The sequence below is a fragment of the Taudactylus pleione genome, unplaced genomic scaffold (assembly GCF_031769625.1).
Source record: "Taudactylus pleione unplaced genomic scaffold, aTauple2 ptg000229l, whole genome shotgun sequence".
Taxonomy (NCBI): Eukaryota; Metazoa; Chordata; class Amphibia; order Anura; family Myobatrachidae; genus Taudactylus; species Taudactylus pleione.
Window position 1 is genome coordinate 2,178,889 of NW_028284631.1, and position 20,223 is coordinate 2,199,111.

The 20,223-nt window shown below is 47.2% G+C and overlaps 1 protein-coding gene across 4 annotated transcripts in view; it reads right to left on the bottom strand.

Annotated features, from left to right (window-relative positions):
• The window catches only part of D2HGDH (D-2-hydroxyglutarate dehydrogenase), a 52,210-nt gene that overhangs the window by 18,475 nt on the left and 13,512 nt on the right, over nt 1-20,223 (bottom strand). For all 4 annotated transcript variants that reach the window (XM_088479212.1, XM_088479213.1, XM_088479211.1 and 1 more), the window contains exon 4: nt 437-576. In XM_088479212.1, the coding sequence (XP_088335338.1) occupies nt 437-576 (140 nt within the window). The remainder of the gene's footprint in view (nt 1-436; nt 577-20,223) is intronic.

Below are 20,223 nucleotides of genomic sequence, written 5' to 3' on the forward strand. Positions count from 1 at the left end.
ACTGGGTCTAAAGAGGGAAGAGTCTGAGCTTTTTGCCAGTAAATTTAAAGAGCCCAGGCTCCCTGCACCAGAGTCTAAACCAGTGTTGGCTAACCTTGACACTCCAGCTGTTGTGGAACTATATATCCCAGCATGCCCTGCCACAGTTTTAGCATGCCCTAATAGCAAAACTGTAGCAGTTCATGCTGGGTTATGTAGTTCCATAACAGCTGGAGTGTCAAGGTTAGCCAACACTGGTCTAAACAAATGGTGTTTTTATTGTACCACAATGGCTGCCTGAGAAAGAAAAAAACGAATTATTATTTTAGCCAAACATCATTAAGAATTAGCCAAGTATTTCAAAGAAAGACACCATCACGTCCCTCCACCAGGCTAGGATTCAGAAGGCCTAGAAGAATTGGATCATACGGAGATCACTGTATAAGAATTTACTCACCTGAAACGTCATTAAAACTGATCACTTGGTCCATAAGTGCACTTGAGATAAGTATCTCATCAAAAACAGGAACACTGCCCCCAACTAGACCAGTGTTTCCTCCCTGAGGAGTTACAGCCAGGCTTCTTTCATTGCAATACCTGAAGGCACAAACATAAAGGACTGTAAGAGGAAATCACTGTACAGTTTAAGGAATTGATGGAATACTGGACTGTTGTATGGTCTAAGATTTGTCTCTCCCCTTGTAATGTTAGGGTCTTTTGCAGTGTTAAAACTTAGCAAGCAATACATTGTTTTTCAGAGTTAAATTTATAGTGGATCCTATAGGCATATCATTAACTAATATTTATTGTAAATTTGTGCCTAAAATGTAAACATACAGCAACAATACATATCATAAATACAATAAAATATGAGATATGGTAAGAACTTACCCTTGTTATCTCTATTTCTACGAAGTCCATAGGGTTCCACAGGATACCTTGGGGTATAGGTGTGACGTCAGTCGCAGGGCACCAAAGAGTTAAGCTTTCAGCCTCCCAGGATGCACTAGGTCCCCCTCCTATACCCCGCCCCCGGGCCAAGGCACCTCAGTTAGTTACCAAGCCATAGGCCGGAGGAGGAGAAGGAAGAGAGAGAGAACAAAGATCTGGACACATACAAGAATCACATTCTCACCAGAGGGAGACGGAAAACCGGTGACCAGAGCAAAGCCCATCTGCAGCACAGGTGCGACAGGGCGGGAGTCCTGTGGAACCCTATGGACTTCGTAGAAATAGAGATAACAAGGGTAAGTTCTTACCATATCTCATATTTTCTACTTCAGGGTCCATAGGGTATCCACAGGATACCTTGGGGATGTCCCAAAGCAGTATCCTTTAAGGGTGGGGACGCTCCTGTGCAGAAAGGAGAATCCGCCGCCCGAAGGAAGCATCCTGAGAGGCGAAGGTGTCAAACCTGTAATACCTCACGAAGGTATGGACAGAAGACCACGTAGCAGCCTTGCAGATCTGAACTGCCGAGGCACCACGTCGAGCTGCCCACGAAGGACCCACAGACCTAGTGGAATGAGCCTTCAGAGAAGGAGGGACCGGTAGGCCTTCATGAAGATAAGCTTCAGAAATAGCCATACGGATCCAGGCTGCCAAAGTTTGCTTTGAAGCAGGCCAACCCTTTTTACGGAAGCCATAGAGGACAAACAAAGCGTCCGACTTCCTAAACGAAGAAGTGCGGTCAACATAAGTCCTTAAGGCCCGCACAACATCCAAAGAGGCCTCACCCACGGAAAGACCCGGTGAGTTAAAGGCCGGAACAACTATTTCCTCGTTAATATGAAACTGGGAAACAACTTTGGGAAGAAACTCGGGCCGAGTGCGGAGCACTGCCCTGTTCCCATAAAAAAACAAGAAAGGGGGTCTACAAGAAAGAGCCCCTAACTCAGAAACACGTCTGGCCGAAGCAATGGCCAGAAGGAAAACAGTCTTAGCTGTTAGCCATTTAAGATCCACTGAGCCCAGTGGTTCAAACGGCGGTCCTTGGAGAGCCCTCAGGACCACAGCCAAATCCCAAGGCGCCACAGGTGGAACAAAGGGCGGCTGAATGCGGAGAACACCCTGCATAAAGGTGCGCACATCCGGGATTGTAGCAATCCTACGGTGAAACCAGACAGATAGGGCCGAAACCTGTACCTTCAAAGAAGCAAGGCGAAGCCCATGATCTAGTCCCGCTTGCAGGAAGGCGAGAATCCGAGACAGACGAAACTCCCGCGGTGCATAACCTCTCGGTCGACACCACTGGAAGAACGTATGCCACACGCGATGGTATATCCTCGCGGAAGACGGTTTCCGAGCTCGTAACATGGTACGCACCACAGAGCTGGAAAACCCCCGGGACCTCAGCATGGCCGTCTCAACAGCCACGCCGTCAAAGACAGCCGAGTCAGGTCCGGGTGAAGGCAAGGACCCTGAGACAGAAGGTCCGGTCGTAGCGGCAACCGCAGAGGAATGTCCACGGACAGACCCTGAAGGTCTGAGAACCAGTGCCGTCTGGGCCACGCGGGAGCTATCAACAGGAGCGTCCCTCCTTCCTGTTTGAATTTCCGGATTACCCGTGGAAGAAGGGAGACCGGAGGGAACAGGTATGCGAACCGGAACGTCCACCGGACGGACAGAGCATCCACCAGAGACGCCCCTTCGTCTCTTGTGCGAGACCCGTACACCGGCAACTTGTTGTTGTGCCGGGACGCCATGAGGTCGATTTCTGGAAGACCCCACCTGTCCACCAGTAGTTGAAAAACGTCCGGGTGCAGGGACCATTCCCCCGGATGAACGTCCTGGCGACTTAGAAAGTCCGCCTCCCAATTTAGCACTCCCGGGATGAAGACCGCTGATATGGCCGGAAGATTGCGCTCCGCCCAAACCAGGATCCGAGAGACCTCTACGAGAGCCGCCCGACTGCGAGTTCCTCCTTGCCTGTTTATGTAGGCCACGGTGGTAGCGTTGTCCGACTGGACCTGCACCGGGCGACCCTGGAGAAACCGCTGTGCCTGCTGGAGAGCATTGAAGACCGCACGGAGTTCCAAGATATTTATTGGAAGCTCCGCTTCTGTCGGCGTCCACCTGCCCTGGAACAAGTGTGGACCCGAAACTGCTCCCCAGCCCCGAAGACTGGCGTCCGTTGTCAACAGGACCCAATTTGGAACCCAGAACGGACGTCCCTTGTTGAGGTGGGTCGTCTGTAACCACCACGCAAGGGACAGGCGAACCTCCTGGGTGAGCACAATCGTCTGGGACTTCAAAGACTGAGTCAGCCCGTTCCACTTGGACAGGATCAGGTGCTGCAGAGGTCTGGAGTGAAACTGGGCGTATTCCACCATGTCGAACACCGACACCATGGAGCCCAGTAACCTCATCGCCGAGTGTAAGGACACCCGGCGGCTGTGCAGGCAACTGCGCACCCTTGACTGTAAAGCAGAGATCTTGTCCTCCGTCACGAAGATCCTTTGCTGTCCCGAGTCCAATAAGGCTCCAAGATGCAGAATCCTCCGAGACGGGATTAGAGTGGACTTCTGCCAGTTGATTAGCCAGCCGTGCCGTTGCAGCAGTGCAATGGTCAGGTCCAAGTGGCGTAACAGGAGCTCTGGAGATCCTGCCACCAATAACAGGTCGTCCAAATACGGCAACATGCGGACTCCCTGCAGCCGCAGAGAAGCCGCCATGACCGCCATCACCTTGGTGAAAACACGTGGTGCTGTTGCCAGGCCAAAAGGTAACGCCCGAAACTGGAAGTGGTCGCTGCGGATTGCAAACCTGAGGAACTGTTGATGGCGCCAAAGAATAGGGACATGCAGGTAAGCGTCCTGTATGTCCAATGACACCAAGTAGTCCCCAGGTTCCAGCGCCAGAATGATGGACCGTAGGGTCTCCATCCGAAACTTCGGGACCCGCAAAGACTTGTTGAGTGCTTTGAGGTTGAGAATCGGACGATATGACCCATTGGGTTTCTGTACCAAAAATAGATTTGAATAGAAACCCTGGCCCCTCTGGGAGAATGGAACCGCCACTATAACTCCAGCCTGGAGCATAGTGTGCAATACCTTCCGCAGCTCCGTAGCCTTGTTCCGGTCTGATGGGAGACCCGTGGTGAAGAAGCGAGCCGGGGGTCTGTGCCGGAAGGAGAGGGTGTATCCGTGGGAAACCACCTCCAGAACCCAAGTGTCTGTCGTAGTGGTCGACCAACACTGGGCGAACTGTAGCAGGCGGCCTCCCACCCTGGGATCCCCCAAAGGGAGGCCCGGACCGTCAGGCCGCAGGCTTGTCATCTGGCTTGGGGGCCGGACGTCTGGTACTCCATGCCTGCTTCCGGGGCTTGACCGATTTCTTAGGGCCAGCCTGTCGAGGAAACGACTGTGGTTTGGGCCTGCCCTGGGCCCTAGACGACTGAAAGGACGATGGTCCCGAACCAGAAGGAGCAGCGGCCGACGGGAGACAAGCAGATTTGGCTGCCGCCAGCGTGGCCACAATCTTATCCAGATCCGGACCGAAGAGAACTTCTCCGGTAAACGGCAACGCTTCCAGACCTTCTTGGAATCTGCGTCCGCCTTCCAGGATCGCAGCCACAAGGTGCGACGAGCAGCTACCGCTGCTGAAGAAATTCTAGACACCAGAGTACTAATGTCTAGAGCCGCCTCGTTGATGTAGGTGGCCGAATCACGGAGACTGCCAATCAACTCCGCCTGTTCGGCCGGACAGTCGGATTCAAAAGAAGCCTCTAATGAATCCGCCCAGCGCTCCATCGCTCTGGCAACCCAGCAAATGGCCATAGCCGGCCGTGCTGCCCCCCCTGCAAGGGAATAAGCGGACTTCAGGCAGATTTCTACCTTGCGGTCCGTAGCATCCTTAAGGGAGGACATGGATGGCATCGGCAATGTGGCAGTACGGACAAGACGGGTCACGTGAGAATCCACCTGTGGAGGGGATTCCCACTTAGCAAAATAATTATCCGCGAACGGATAAGCCACCGCCAGGCGTCTCTGCGGCTGGTATCTTTTGCCAGGTTGTTTCCACGCCTCCTCTAAATGGTCCACCAACTGACCCGAAAGAGGAAAGACTGTGGCATCGCCCTTCACATCTTTGAAAAAGGCATACTTAGATTTAGCCGCTGGGGGAACTTCGTCCTCAATCACCAAGGCTGTGCGGACCGCCCGAATAAGTCCAGGAATATATACTTTGGACTTAGCATCAGCGTCCTTAGTATGGAGAGGTTCCTGATCGTAAGGATCAAGAATCTCCCCATCATCAGACGTCCCTTCGTCATCCTCATAAGGAGCGGACAGAGACGCCACCGGCCTTTTATGAGGCCGCATCACAGACTCCCCTTGCAACACATCCGACAAGTGCTGTACAGAACTCGTCAGGGAGTTAACCCACGCTGGCTCCTGAGAACCCGGGAGCGGGGAAATAGGGAGACTGTGGGGTACCACCAATTGTCGTGGGAACCCCTGCATGGGTGACGACACCACAGACTGCTGGGACAAACCCCTCGGAGTAAACGCGGGCTGCGGAGCTAACTGGCCCACTAAAGCTGTTAACGCCTGAGCGAAACAAGCCCAGGGCGGCTCCTGAACCGGTGCTGTAACCGTAATAGGCCGCGCCATGGACAAACACTGCCGGCAAAGGCCCTCCGCGCTACCCTCCCCCTCCGCTAACGGTACTTTGCACGTGGTACACTGTAGCCGGAGGGGAAAATCACTTTCAGACATGATGGCACCACGTATGTGACCTCTCTCACCAATTAAGTATTAAATAGGCGAGAGACCACCCTGCAGCACCGCACCGCAAGGGCTTTAGCAGAAGAACAGGGACAGTAATAAAGCTGACAGTTTAGAGAAGAAAAGTTACAGGCAGCAGCGCTCCTGCACTAACAGCGCTGATTACTCAACTACACAGACACAGGGCCTGGTAGGACACAGCGCTGCATACACAGACCTGAGCCACAGCGGAGGAGAGGTATGCGGGGGGACCCAAACCACGATGCTTCCGTCCAGCGCTTCCAGCAGCGTTCACCATGCGTTCTGGAGAAGATGGCCGCCGAGGAGCAGAGAGGAGGCTGGCCTGGGGGAGGAGCGCTGCCACAGGACCAGTCGGCAGCATGCAGAGAGGGCTGTGTGCAGCGGGGGAGGCGCCGGCTGTGAGACAGGGAAGGCGCGCTCCCCTGGCATGCATTTAACCCCTGGGACGCCGCAGCGCTACCGCTCTGCTGCGGTCCGCTGTCCCAGGGGGTAGTGGAAGCGCAGGTTGGTCGCCTGGCTCCACGCTGCAGCCAGTCCCCAGGGAGCCCCCTGCCTGGGGACTTAGGACCATGTGATCAGCGGGGACCCACCGCGGGACCCCGCTGCTTACCTCTGTCCCCCTTGAATCCGGCCATGGTCCGGAGCATCTGGGGTCACCGCTAGCTGTGACCCCAGACGCCCACCAGCATCCCCGGATCAGTACCGGCGTTCTAGTACCGGCGGGGTGTAGGGAAGACAGCATGGACGTCAGGACTGACTGTCCATGCTGTTCATCCAGATGTGCAGCCACAGCTGCATGAAGAATAAGCTTCAGGGGCTCTTCTAGCCCCCACTCCAACAGGTGCACCCGACTCCGGCCGGGCACCAAACTAAACTGGGGTGCCTTGGCCCGGGGGCGGGGTATAGGAGGGGGACCTAGTGCATCCTGGGAGGCTGAAAGCTTAACTCTTTGGTGCCCTGCGATTGACGTCACACCTATACCCCAAGGTATCCTGTGGATACCCTATGGACCCTGAAGTAGAAACAATGTTTTATAAATAATAGCAGTGGAGTTCATCAGTCTGTATATAATAGCCATTACTAATTGAATACAGTTGAAACATTAATATATGTCCTCCTATTTTTGTCGTCAGTTCATGACACGGAATGTAGTTATGATCCCGGCTGTCGGGATGCCGTACCCAACCCTATGGCACTAGGAAGGGTTAGTAATAATTACCTTAATTCCCTGTCGGGATCTTCACTGCTGCCGGGCTTCCGGCGTCAGGATTTCATACCGATCCCGTTATAACTATCCTCTTAAAAGTAGGTGTATTAGAAATTCAAATTTATGTAATGTACCCCTTGGCAAGTGTAGCCATTGGATTGCAACATGGGGTAGTGCTTGGGTCACAGCAAAAGAGGACGGTAACGTGAGATAGCTGTATTATTAAGAGATGTAACAGAATGGCAGTACACAAAAGTCCCTTGTTCTGGCAGATAACATGAGAACCTGAGTCTATAAAAGATACAGTTTACCCGCGAATAGGGGAGTAAAATCATAGCCAAGGACCCAGGATATGAAGGGATGAGGTCCCAGGTTCCCCGGATGTCTGGGGAATGGGTGCTTGGCCTGACATGAAGATCCATGTTATTGGAGAATAAGTGGAGTCACCACCATACCCAAGAGGATGGGAAGAGCTTCTGCTTTCCCCATATAAAGAGACCCCAGCAGTCAGCGCGAATGGGAGGGAGTGCCCCTATACAACAGAAGAATTTTATAGTGATAGAGTGGGAGAGCTGTGAAGACCGGCATATAGTCGTCAAGTCAACAGTGACAATGTCGACACCAGAATATTGACATCCATGATATCGACATGGTTAAAATGGTAACATCATTAATGCCTTCACCTGGAATGACATATGAAATGTCGACATGAACAATGACGACATAATGACCATCTTGACATTCCCATGTTAACCTAATGAATGTTGATATTGTGACCGGAGACATAATATACCAAACCCGTAAAGCCCATATAGTGTAAGGGAGGCAGCACGTGTGAAGTGTTTCAGTGTTATAAAGACCACTACAGTGTGTATGTAGAGCTGAGTAGAAGGTAGCCCTCAGAGAAAAGTGTGATTTATAACTCGCCACAAGGGATCCACAGCAACGTACATGAGGATAACACTGACAAGAAATATAAGTACAGACTAATACAGGCAGTATATAAATTCATAGATATATAGTTAAAGTGATTAAGTATAATTATGTAGAGAAGACAATGGGGAAAGGAGCCTGCTCATACAAGCTTACAATCTATAGGGGATATGCGTGGAAACAAAGGGTAAAAGGAGGCAGAGATTGTAGAGTTGGGAGAGTTTTATGGCACACTTGGAGGCTGGCAGACTGGATGAAAGTCTGAAGGAGCGCGAGAGGGTATTTCAGAGTTTAAGGAGCAGCCCTAGAGAAATCCTTAATGCAAGAGTGGAAAGCGGTGATCAGGGAGGAGGCAATCATTAGCAGAGGGAAGAGTGCAGGAGGGAGTATGTGAGGAAATGAGGTTTGACATGTAGGGAAAAGCTGTGAGGTGGAGAGCATTGTAGGTAAGCAAGAAGAGTTTGATTTGAATATGGGTGGAATAGAGAGCAAATGGAGTGACTGGCAGACAAGCACAGCAGAGGTAGAGCAACGAGAGAGGAAAATTAGGTGGGCAGCAGAGTTAAGGATAGACTGAAGAGGGGCAAGGTGGGAGTTAGGAAAGCCAAGAACAGAACTTGGTGGCACCCCATCACGAAGAGGTGGGTGTAGATACAGAGAAGGAGTGGGTAAACAAGAAAGAGGCGAACCATTAGAGATCAGTCATGAAACCCAATGGAATGGAGGGTTCTAGAAGAAAGGGGGTGATTAAATTTGTCAAATGCCATTGTAAGGTCATTGGGTATAAAAATAGAGAATTGGCCTTTGGATTTGGCTGTGAGCAGGTCATCTGTGACCTTGGTGTAAGCAGTTTCCATGGAATAAAAACACCAAAAGCCAGGTTGGAGTGGGTCTAGGAGGGAGTGGTAGGAGAGGAAAGTGGTGAGGTGATTGTACATCACCCACTCGAGGATCTTCGAGGCAAAGGGGAGAAGAGTGATGGGATGGTAGTTAGTGAGGGGTAATGGTGAAGAGAGCGTTTCTTATGAATGAGGGAGACCAAGGCATGCCTGATGGATAAAGGGAAGCTGCCAGAGGAGGGATAAAATGATCAGGTGGGCAATGTGGGAGCATGCTTCATGGGGATCAGAGGAGGTCAAAGAATATGGGATGAACTGGAGCTGGAGGGCGGAGGGAGGGCAGAGACTTCATCCACAGAGACTGGGATGTAGTAGGACAAGGTTGGCTGTTCTGGTAAGGGGGTGGGGTGCTGGCATGATAAGATGCCATGGCCCAATTGTAAAGCGCAATGGAATATGGTGGTGTTATGTATATACATCTTACTGAATAATAATGGTGGATCGACTATCTTAGAGGTGTAGTGGGTGGTATAATTAAACACAATGAGGGGAGAGGAGGGAGTTGAAGTAGCAAAGAGGTGGAGTGTGTTGGGAGGCCTGGGAGGAAATTAGGGTTTTGAAGTAGGATTGCTTAGTGATAAGAGAGAAAACATATAGGATGAGAGAAGGAACTTGAAGTGGAAGAAGGCAGAAAGACGCCCTTCAGAGTTACTCAGCTATATTCTGGTTAGCATCTTAAGAACTGAGCAGGAGTGAAGAGTGATGTAAACTGTAACCATATTCGTATTAATCTGAAAACTGTGCAGGAGTAGTTAGGTGCTGTGTATACTTTTATCATTCTGCAACCCACATACAAAGTATTGTGCTGGAGTGGAGTGGCTGGGTAAATAAAGATGTTATATTTTGGAATAGAGAGATCATCTGGCGAAAATCTTACTGCGACACCTATTGCACGGAATCACCCTGTTTGAAGTCATTGAAGTATAATCTGCATGTGCAGGGAACCCTGGTCATTTATTGCCCCCATCCACAAGCTATAGCCATTGCGGAAGAAAGCACAAGAATGCTATGATTCATGTGGTTATGCTTAGTTTGTCCAATGCTTCACTTACAGTATATCCCATAGAAATGTAGTTGGCTTGTTAGTCTTATAAATGGTCACTAGCTGAAGTACCCAGGATAAAATCTTCAAGTTATTAAGTTTTATTATGTGAGGTCACCCAAAGCCATCCAATGATAGACCCAGAACAGACTCCCTGGGTCAAAGTTCCGCTGTGAGGTCCGACCGGGACCTCAACCACTCCATTAGGCATCCCAGATCTATTGCAACCCCTCTGTCAAGTTTTCATCCAAATCCATCCAGTGGAAGGCCCAGCACAGGCTCCCCGGTTCACAGTTCTGCATAGCATCCCCGGGTCAAAGTTCTGCCCAGCGTATACAAACAGGAGATCCAATCGGGACCTCAACCCCCTAGTATATCTTCTGGTATCCAATGTTACCACTCTGAAGTTTTCATCCAAATCAGTTCTCCAGGTCAAAGTTCTGTCCAGCGTATACCAAAGGGTGGTCCGACCGGGACCCTAACCCCCCCTAAAACAAGGCCAGGATCCTAATGGACCACCGCGCATTGTTTCATCCCAATCGGTGCAGGGGTGTCCGAATTTATAACCAGACAGACAAGCAAACAATTCAATGAATTTTATATATAAGATTTGTTGCTCTTACGCCATGTGGTCTAAATAGCTTTGTTTGTTTGATATTATTTCTTTGACTGCAGTACTTTCTGGACTAATGCTGGGTACACTCTATACAGATATATCTGCAGATGATGGTCGTTCATACACACTGAATGGCCATCATCTGCTTCTGGCCGTGGGTCCCAGTGGCCAGGTTGGGACATGTCCGCTCCCCTCCCCGCGGCCTCTGCTGCACGTGTACGGGCGGTAGGTAGACCGCCCATACACACTGGCCGATGGCCATATATATCTGGAGATATATGTGCCATCGTCTCTGCAGCACAGCAGACGTGAGAGGTCTGTGAACAACGTCGTTCACAAACATATCGCTGGTACACACTGGCCGACGGGCAGCAGATATATTTGCCGATCAATTGATAGGATAATATACTGTATCTGTCAGTGTGAACCCAGCTTAAGTTCTGGAAATCGCACCATATGGCACAAGTATAACTGGAATTAGCATATGACAGCGGTTCCCAAACGCGGTCCTCAAGGCTTCCCAACAATTCAGGTTTTAGAGATATCCATGATTGAGCACAGGTGACTTAATTAGTACTTCAGTCATCTTGATTTAACCACCTGTGCTCAAAGATGGCTTTCTTTAAAACCGGAACTGTTGGGAAGCCTTGAGGACTGCGTTTGGGAACCTCTGGCATGTGATATTTCATGTATAAGTGAATATTATTAATTGTTATCATTCACGGTATGTGATCCTACAACGTGGGATTGTGCAAACTGTATGTTGTATCCCTGTATATTCTGTATGGAAAAGATGTTATCTTCAAACTGTGGGCCAAATGTAATAGGGTGAGAGTATAGAAAATGTGAGCGTTTAGCAGTAAACTCTCAGATTGGTCCAGTATTGTCTTCATAATGGGAAAACATCAGGATGAGAGTTTAAATCGTGAGAGTTTTTTTGAGTCCAAAAACATGCGAGTTTGCATGTATTCATACTCTATTACATTGGCGGAGTTTATAAAGTGTGAGTTTACTGCTAAACTCTCACATTTTCTAAACTCTCACCCTATTACATTTGGCCCTGTATGTTCGTTGCTATTATGTATGAACCTTTGTACATGTCAGTGTTGACATCAAAGGGCATGACAACAGTGTTTGTTCTACCCCAGCATGACCTCTGAAAGAGAGATCTGTGTTCCAGACCTTCTTATCTTCCCCTTATGAGGACACAAAGAAATTGTATCACTACCCTACGAAGGTGACAAAACCTTTTGAAGCTAGAGGAATTAAACTAACCAGGTTTATAGGACATTGCAGACCACTGAATTCCAATTAGTTCCTGCCGGATGGATAATACAAGTCACATACCATTATGACAAGGGAGGTAGAAATTGTAGATTCCATGGGCTCTGTTAAATTGACAGATTTAATCTGTTTAAGGAAGAAACAAAAAGAGTTGTGTGTCCATAAAAAGGAGGGGAGAACCCTTAAGGTGCGTACACACTTGCCGATTTTACTGAGCAATTCCACGATTACGACATCGTAATCGTGCAATCGCTCAGTAATTGTGCACAAATCGTTCACTATAATGTAGGAAACGACCAGCGATGCGCGCTCCTGCTGGTCGTTTCCGACGCCTGAATAGGCTGAAAAACAGATTTTTGGCCTTGTAAGTGTCCTAAATCTCTGTTATTCCTTTTTATGTCTGAAATTGTTTGCATGTTAATCTGTATGTCATTTTATCAATATTTTTTTGTTACTAAACTTTGGAAACATTTTTGGATTAAACACATTTAATCTTGCATATTCTCAGTAATTCTTATTGAACCTGTGAGGCCCATGCTACATACCTGTATGTAACTGAAGGTGAAATAATAATTTGTTTGGGAAACGCAAAACGGTCCTTTATTCTCTTTCGTGGTGGCAGTGTGATTTTGGTAAGTGACAGAGGTGCACCTTTGTCACGACCAGCTGGTCCAGATTGCGGTATCTGAAAGTCAGCCTGGGTTTGAGACATTCATAATAACTTTTTTTTGTCTGTTTGTACTTGATGTAATCATTGTTTATATATTTTTTTTTCTGCAGAAGCCTGAGCATGGATATTCATTTGTTCTCCCAATAAATATTTAGAAAATGTATCCACTATTGGCCAGTTTTCAATAAAGTATATCTAATGCTGGGCATACACGGCAAGATAAAATGCCTGTCAGACCGACAGACATTTTATCTGTCCGGCTGCCAGCCGCAGATGTCGCCGGCATACACTGTGAGAGAAATCTCACAGTGTATAGCCCGACATCTGCGCTCCGCCCCCGGGGGAGGAGACATTTCCCTGTTCCTTCCGGAACACAGGAAATGTCTGTCTGTCGGCCGCGCTGGGCATACACTGCCCGATGCGGCCGACAGTTACCGGGTAAATATCGCATCGGACGGGCATGCTGGACAATCCAGCATGCCCAACCGAGCAATATTTAACCCTCGGTCGCCTCCCCCCACGCTACAATTATCGCGGCGATCCGCCGATATCGGGCGGATCGTCCCGATAATTGCAGCGTGTATGGCCAGCATTACAAAGAGACGAAGAAAATAAATGTTCATGTTGCTTTATTCTTGAAACAAATGATACTACACACAAAAGCAACAACTATTATAAACAAGTCAGCACGGTTGGTGCAATGGTCAGCATTACTGCCTAACAGCACTGAGGTCTTGGGTTCGGTTCACACCACGGCCCTGTGTGGAGTTTGTATATTGTGCTTGCGTGGGTTACCTCCAGGTACTCCAGTTTGCTCCCACAATCCAAAAATAAAGGTTAAACTATCCTAATTTTTAATATGGACAATGGTTTAGTTTTACAACGGAGGTGCTGTGTTCCTAGTTTCTTTAGGTGGAGAAATGAGTAAAGGTGCAAACACACGATTTTTTGAACAATTATCGATAACGTTTAAAAAATGGTTTACTTTCTGAGTTAAAATGATGAACGATTATCGTTCATGCGCGTTCACGTTTGTAATACAGTCAGACTGACCAACTGAACGATTTTCATTAAGGGAATATGCAAAAATCATTTGTAGTAACAAAAAATCGTTCATTACACTTTAAAAAATCTGACAGAAAATAGTTCATAAAATCGTTGGTAACAAAATCGTTGTGTGTGTATGCAGCTTTAGAAAGACAATCTTGAGTGATACAGCTGGCGCAAATGATTGGTCTGAAAACAGGCAAACTTACATTTAAACACAACTCTGCCCAGCCCGCAATATCATCACCACACCTTCTCTGGACATTGCCTGGTAACTCCCCATTACCACCGAGTTATGCCCCTTCAGCGGCAAGAGGAGATGCATCACCCATGCTTGTGTACACTCAGACCATGTGCAGTGCAAAAACACGCAAGGGGGTTTTCCAGCAGCAGTAGGGTTTTGCTATTCAATTAGGTGACTGAAAATGGGACGCAGTGATTTTTTTATAGAAATCACCCCATCTTTTTTCTCTCACTTCCAGAGCAAGTCTGATTTTTCCTAAAATAGTTAATTTTAGGAATAAAAACTCGGGCATTTGCTCTGGGACCCCGGTGGCGAACCCTCGGAGGCCTAATAAAGCAATTTGAAGTTTCCAATTAGCTTAACTAGTCCTTAATTAATCACCTTCCAAAGCGGTGTTTATCACTGTATATGATGAGTACCAAGATGGAACTTTTACTGTATTTTTGCACTATTACACTTTGGCTTTTGTGAATGGACGTTGCTAGCTTTTTGAATTTTCTATGGATTCAATAACCAGATGATATAAATAACTTTTCTACATTTATACTGGTGTGCTGGTTGTCTGGTGTTCTGGACATTTGCTGCTAGCTATATAATACGGTTTGCCTACATGAAGATAGACATAGTCTAAGAATTATTTTAAAAGTGTATTAGTCTATTATATGTTTACGTATAGAGTTTGCTTTAAAAAAAAAAAACATCGGAAAACATCGGTTCCAGAGAACCAATGTTTATATCTAAATAATGTTTTGTATTCAATGTTAAAAACATTGGTACTTCCAATGTTTTCTTTCGATGTCTCATCCCTAGACTACATTTGACATATGTTATTAGTCAGAAAGTAGTTCTCATTGATCACTAATGTGATTATAGTGATTACAATATATCACTTATATGGCAATTTCTACATCCCATATATTTCTGATATATCACAAAAATGACAAGAATTGTAGGTATTATTGGCAGTTTCATTCCCCCTTTGGAGATAGTTGTATAAATCTCTATGTATAGGTAAGAATATTACTGGGAGATATGCAGATTTGTCACTCTCAGTATAACATCAACGCCATCTTTCACTGGTTGATGTTATCATACAGAGCCTTGCAAAAGTATTCACCCCCTTGGCTTTTTACCTTTGTTGTTACATTACAACCTGTATTTTTTTTTTTATCTGAATTTTATGTGATGGATCTGCACAAAATAGTCTAATTTGGTGAAGGGAAATGAGAAAAATATATATAAAAATAGAATCTTTATAAATTAAATTCAGAAATTTGGCATGTGCATATGTAATCACCCCCTTTGCTATGCAACCCCTCAAAAGTTCTGGTGCAACCAATTACCTTCAGAAGTCACATAATTAGTGAAATGAAGTCCACCTGTGTGAAATCTAAATGTCATATGATCTGTCAGTATAAACACATCTTTTCTGAAAGGCCCCAGAAGCTGCAACACAACTAAGCAAGAGGCATCACACCATGAAGACCAAGGAGCTCTACAAACAAGTCAGGGACAAAGTTGTTGAGAAGTACAATTCTGGGTTGGGTTATAAAAAAAAATATCCAAATCTTTGATGATCCCTCAGAGCACCATCAAATCCATCATCATCAAATGGAGGGAACATGGTACCACAACAAACCTGCCAAGAGAGGGCCACCCACCAAAACTCACAGACCGGGCAAGGAGGGCATTAATCAGAGATGCAGCACAGAGACTGAAGGTAACCTTGAAGGAGCTGCAGAGTTCCACAGCAGAGACTGGTGTATCTGTGCATGTGACCACAATAAGCCGTACACTCCATAGAGCTGGGCTTTATGGAAGAGTGGGCAGAAAAAAAAAGCAATTACTTAGTGATAAAAATAATAAGAAGACACGATTTGAGTTTGCCAAAAGGCATGTGGGGGCGACTCCCCAAATGTATGGAGGAAAGTGCTCTGGTCAGATGAGACTAAAATGTAACTTTTCGGCCACCAAGGAAAACGCTATGTCTGGCGCAAAGCCAACACATCCCATCACCCCAAGAACACCATCCCCACAGTGAAACATGGTGGTGGCAGCATCATGCTGTGGGGATGTTTTTCAGCAGCAGGGACTGGGAAACTGATTTGAGTCGAGGGAAAGATGGATGGTGCTAAATACAGGGATATTCTTGAGCAAAACCTGTTTCAGTCTGCCTGTGATTTGAGACTGGGACGGAGGTTCACCTTCCAGCAGAACAATGACCGAAGCATACTGCTAAAGCAACACTCGAGTGGTTTAAGGGGAAACATTTAAATGTGTTGGAATGGCCTAGTCAAAGCCCAGACCTCAATCCAATTGAGAATTTGTGGTCAGACTTGAAGATTGCTGTTCACAAGCAGAAACCATCCAACATGAAGGAGCTGGAGCAGTTTTGCCTTGAGGAATGGGCGAAAATCCCAGGGGCAAGATGTGGCAAGCTCATAGAGACTTATCCAAAGGGACTTGCAGCTGTATTTACCGCAAAAGGTTGCTCGATAAAGTACTGACTTTAGGGGGGTGAATAGTTATGCACACTGAAGTTTTCTATTATGTTGTCCTAAATGTTGTTTGATTCACAATATAAAAAAAAAAACACAACTTCACAGTTGTAGGCATGTTCTGTGAATGAAATGATGCACACCTTCAATCAACCCATTTTAATTCCAGGTTGTGAAGCAACAAAACATGAAAAATTCAAAGGGGGTGAATACTTTTGCAAGGCACTGTATCTATTCAGAATCCTCTCGAGATTAATACATGCGGATATCACTTGAACAAGTAATTAGTATCATTTTAAGACATGTGGGGTAATGATAACATGCGCCGCTGAACCGATGCACCGTTTCACTTCTACGTTGATATTTGCAATGTGTCTGCAGCAATAAAGGATATTTACATTTTAAATGTTAAATGGGAAAGCAAGGTGTGTGTGCTGAACTTAATTACTTTTTATTTTCTGTTTGTATTATATTCTAAATTTTCCTATATATGGTGAGCCATTTACTACCGTCCTCTCCTGGTGTAGCGCAGACACATATACTACTGTTCTCTCCTGGGGTAACCCAGGCACATATACTACTGCTCTCTCATAGTGTAACCCAGGCACATATACAGCTGCTCTCTCATAGTGTAACCCAGGCACATATACTACTGTTCTCTCCTGGGGTAACCCAGGCACATATACTGCAGCTCTCTCATAGTGTAACCCAGGCACATATACTACTGTTCTCTCCTGGGGTAACCCAGGCACATATACTGCAGCTCTCTCATAGTGTAACCCAGACACATATACTACTGTTCTCTCCTGGGGTAACCCAGGCACATATACTGCAGCTCTCTCCTGGGGTAACCCAGGCACATATACTGCAGCTCTCTCCTGGGGTAACCCAGGCACATATACTGCAGCTCTCTCCTGGGGTAACCCAGGCACATATACTACTGCTCTCTCATAGTGTAACCCAGGCACATATACTGCAGCTCTCTCCTGGGGTAACCCAGGCACATATACTACTGCTCTCTCATAGTGTAACCCAGGCACATATACTGCAGCTCTCTCCTGGGGTAACCCAGGCACATATACTGCAGCTCTCTCATAGTGTAACCCAGGCACATATACTGCAGCTCTCTCCTGGGGTAACCCAGGCACATATACTACTGCTCTCTCATAGTGTAACCCAGGCACATATACAGCTGCTCTCTCCTGGGGTAACCCAGGCACATATACTACTACTCTCTCATAGTGTAACCCAGGCACATATACTGCAGCTCTCTCCTGGGGTAACCCAGGCACATATACTACTGCTCTCTCATAGTGTAACCCAGGCACATATACTGCAGCTCTCTCCTGGGGTAACCCAGGCACATATACTACTGCTCTCTCATAGTGTAACCCAGGCACATATACAGCTGCTCTCTCCTGGGGTAACCCAGGCACATATACTACTGCTCTCTCATAGTGTAACCCAGGCACATATACTGCAGCTCTCTCCTGGGGTAACCCAGGCACATATACTACTGCTCTCTCATAGTGTAACCCAGGCACATATACTGCAGCTCTCTCCTGGGGTAACCCAGGCACATATACTACTGCTCTCTCATAGTGTAACCCAGGCACATATACAGCTGCTCTCTCCTGGGGTAACCCAGGCACATATACTACTACTCTCTTATAGTGTAACCCAGGGGCACATATACTACTTATACTATGCAATATATCGTTTCCAGCTTGAACTTGGCAGCAGGGAAGGAATTTTGAAAAACTGCGAGGTAGAGCTGCACTAAAGGTGTCCCAAAGCCACACACCTGACCCATATAATCATGTTTTAATGTATAGCTAAACGTGAAAGGTACTGTGAGACAGATGACGTTATAGCCGCAGAACATCACAGGAGACTAGTGGGCATATTTCCTGTACCGGTGGTATGCTCTATAGAAGGCCAGCCCATTATGTAAATTGCAGGAACATTTGACACATTTCACAACAACGATCTGCCAGTGTGTACGGAGTAAAAGATTAATTGGCCAATGTCCTCACGACAACCACCATCAGCAGATCAGGTGATCTGCAGATAAATCTTTCAGGTGTGTACCCAGCTTAATAGAGTTGAAGCTGTATTTACTAGGATTATCTATATACTAATTACCCATACTGTATATAGCTTCTAGGAGTTAAGAACAGATAAGTTAATTGAATCAAAGGACAGCAAGCAACATTTAAAAGGAATGGTTGTAAAAGAACAAAGAAATTCTAGAAAGTTCATTGGTATGTGTTAATGATCACCTAACACAATCACACTGCATTACTTGATAGGGTCTTGCTGGGCTAAATCAACAGTAGAATGCTGATAAATAGTTATAAAAACAAGAGATATGGTAAGAACTTACCTTTGTTATCTCTGTTTCTACGAAGTCCATAGGGTCCACAGGGTTGACCTTGGGGTATAGGTTGGGAACCAAATCCGGGCACCACGCAGTTAAAGCTTTTAGCTCCCAGGATGCACTTGGGTCCACTCTCCCTATAACCCCACCCCCAAGCCAGAGGCACCTCAGTTTGTAAGTAGCCAAAGGCCGGCGGAGGAGAGAAAAAGAGAGAGAAAACTGGAACACTCGATAACCATACTCACAGAAATGGGAGACGGAAAACCGGTGACCAGCCACACAGCCCATTTGAAGCCAGGTGCGTCAGGGCGGGCGCCCTGTGGACCCTATGGACTTCGTAGAAACAGAGATAACAAAGGTAAGTTCTTACCATATCTCTTGTTTTCTACTTCAGGGTCGATAGGGGGTCCACAGGGTTGACCTTGGGGATGTCCCAAAGCAGTTCAACCAAGGGAGGGGACGCTCCTGTGCTGAGAGGAGAATCCGCCGCCAAAAAGGAAGCATCCTGAGAGGCAAAGGAAACCAATGCCTAGAACCTTAAAAAGGTGTGGACAGAAGACCACGTGGCCACCTAGCAAGGCAAAACAGCCAAGGCGCCACAGTGAGCCACCAACGAGGGTTACATGGCCCGAGAAAAAACAAGCATCAACAACAGAAAGGCCTACCCATGGGTAGGCCCCTGAAGAAAACATACGAGGCCATCCAGCCAACATTTGGCCATAGGCCGGCCATCCTTTCCTGTTAAAACCAGAAATCTCAGACCACCAATAAGGAGTCCGATTTCCGTCAGGAACTTGAATGGATCACATAAATCCACAGAGGCCGGACCACAGTCAATGAGGCCACACCAGCCGAGAGGACTGGGGACTGAATGACCGCACCATAATAATATGGAACCTAAAAATCACTAAGAAGAAACACAGGGTGAGAGCAACTCACACCCTGACAAGATGCCCTCCAGAAGAGGGAGCCACATGAGAACGCTCCCAATTCCGACACTCACCTGGTTGATATAAACTCCCTGAGAGAAAGAGAGAAAGCCAAAGCAATAGACCATGTAATGGCTATCACAACCAGCGGTTCCATTAACTTTCCCCGGAGTTAACGAAGAACCACTACTAACTCCCAAGGAGTCCCTAGGGAGGACAAATGGAGGCATAATCCAGAAAACACTCCAAAGGATAAACTGGATACCAGAGCGGAGCAATTCCATATCTTAATCATACTGACAGTGTAGAGATCCGCACTGTCAGGAAGGCCAGGCCGAGGGTGAAACCCAAGCCAGCCGGAAGGAATGCCAGAATATCTGGAAATCCTGGACACCAGAGGATCGTATTGACAGGTATAATACCATAAGAATTATGGCTGCCACAGTTTGTGGTAGGTCCCAGCAAAAGCTGATCCATGTGCTCTAATCATTCCAACGATGACAAAGCCAGGGAAGCCGTAAGACCACTGTATCGACGCAGTCAAAAACAAACGACCAAGGTCCAAGGCAAACCCCAGGACCCTGAGACAACAGATCTGGGTAGTGAAGCATCAGGAATGGAGTATCGATGGAGAGACTCCGAAAAACCAAGTACCCCTGACATCTGGGGCAATCAGGAGCCACCAGCAGGAAAGCATCTCCGTCTCGATTGAAACACTTCCCTCGAGGAAGAATGGAGACCGGAGAAC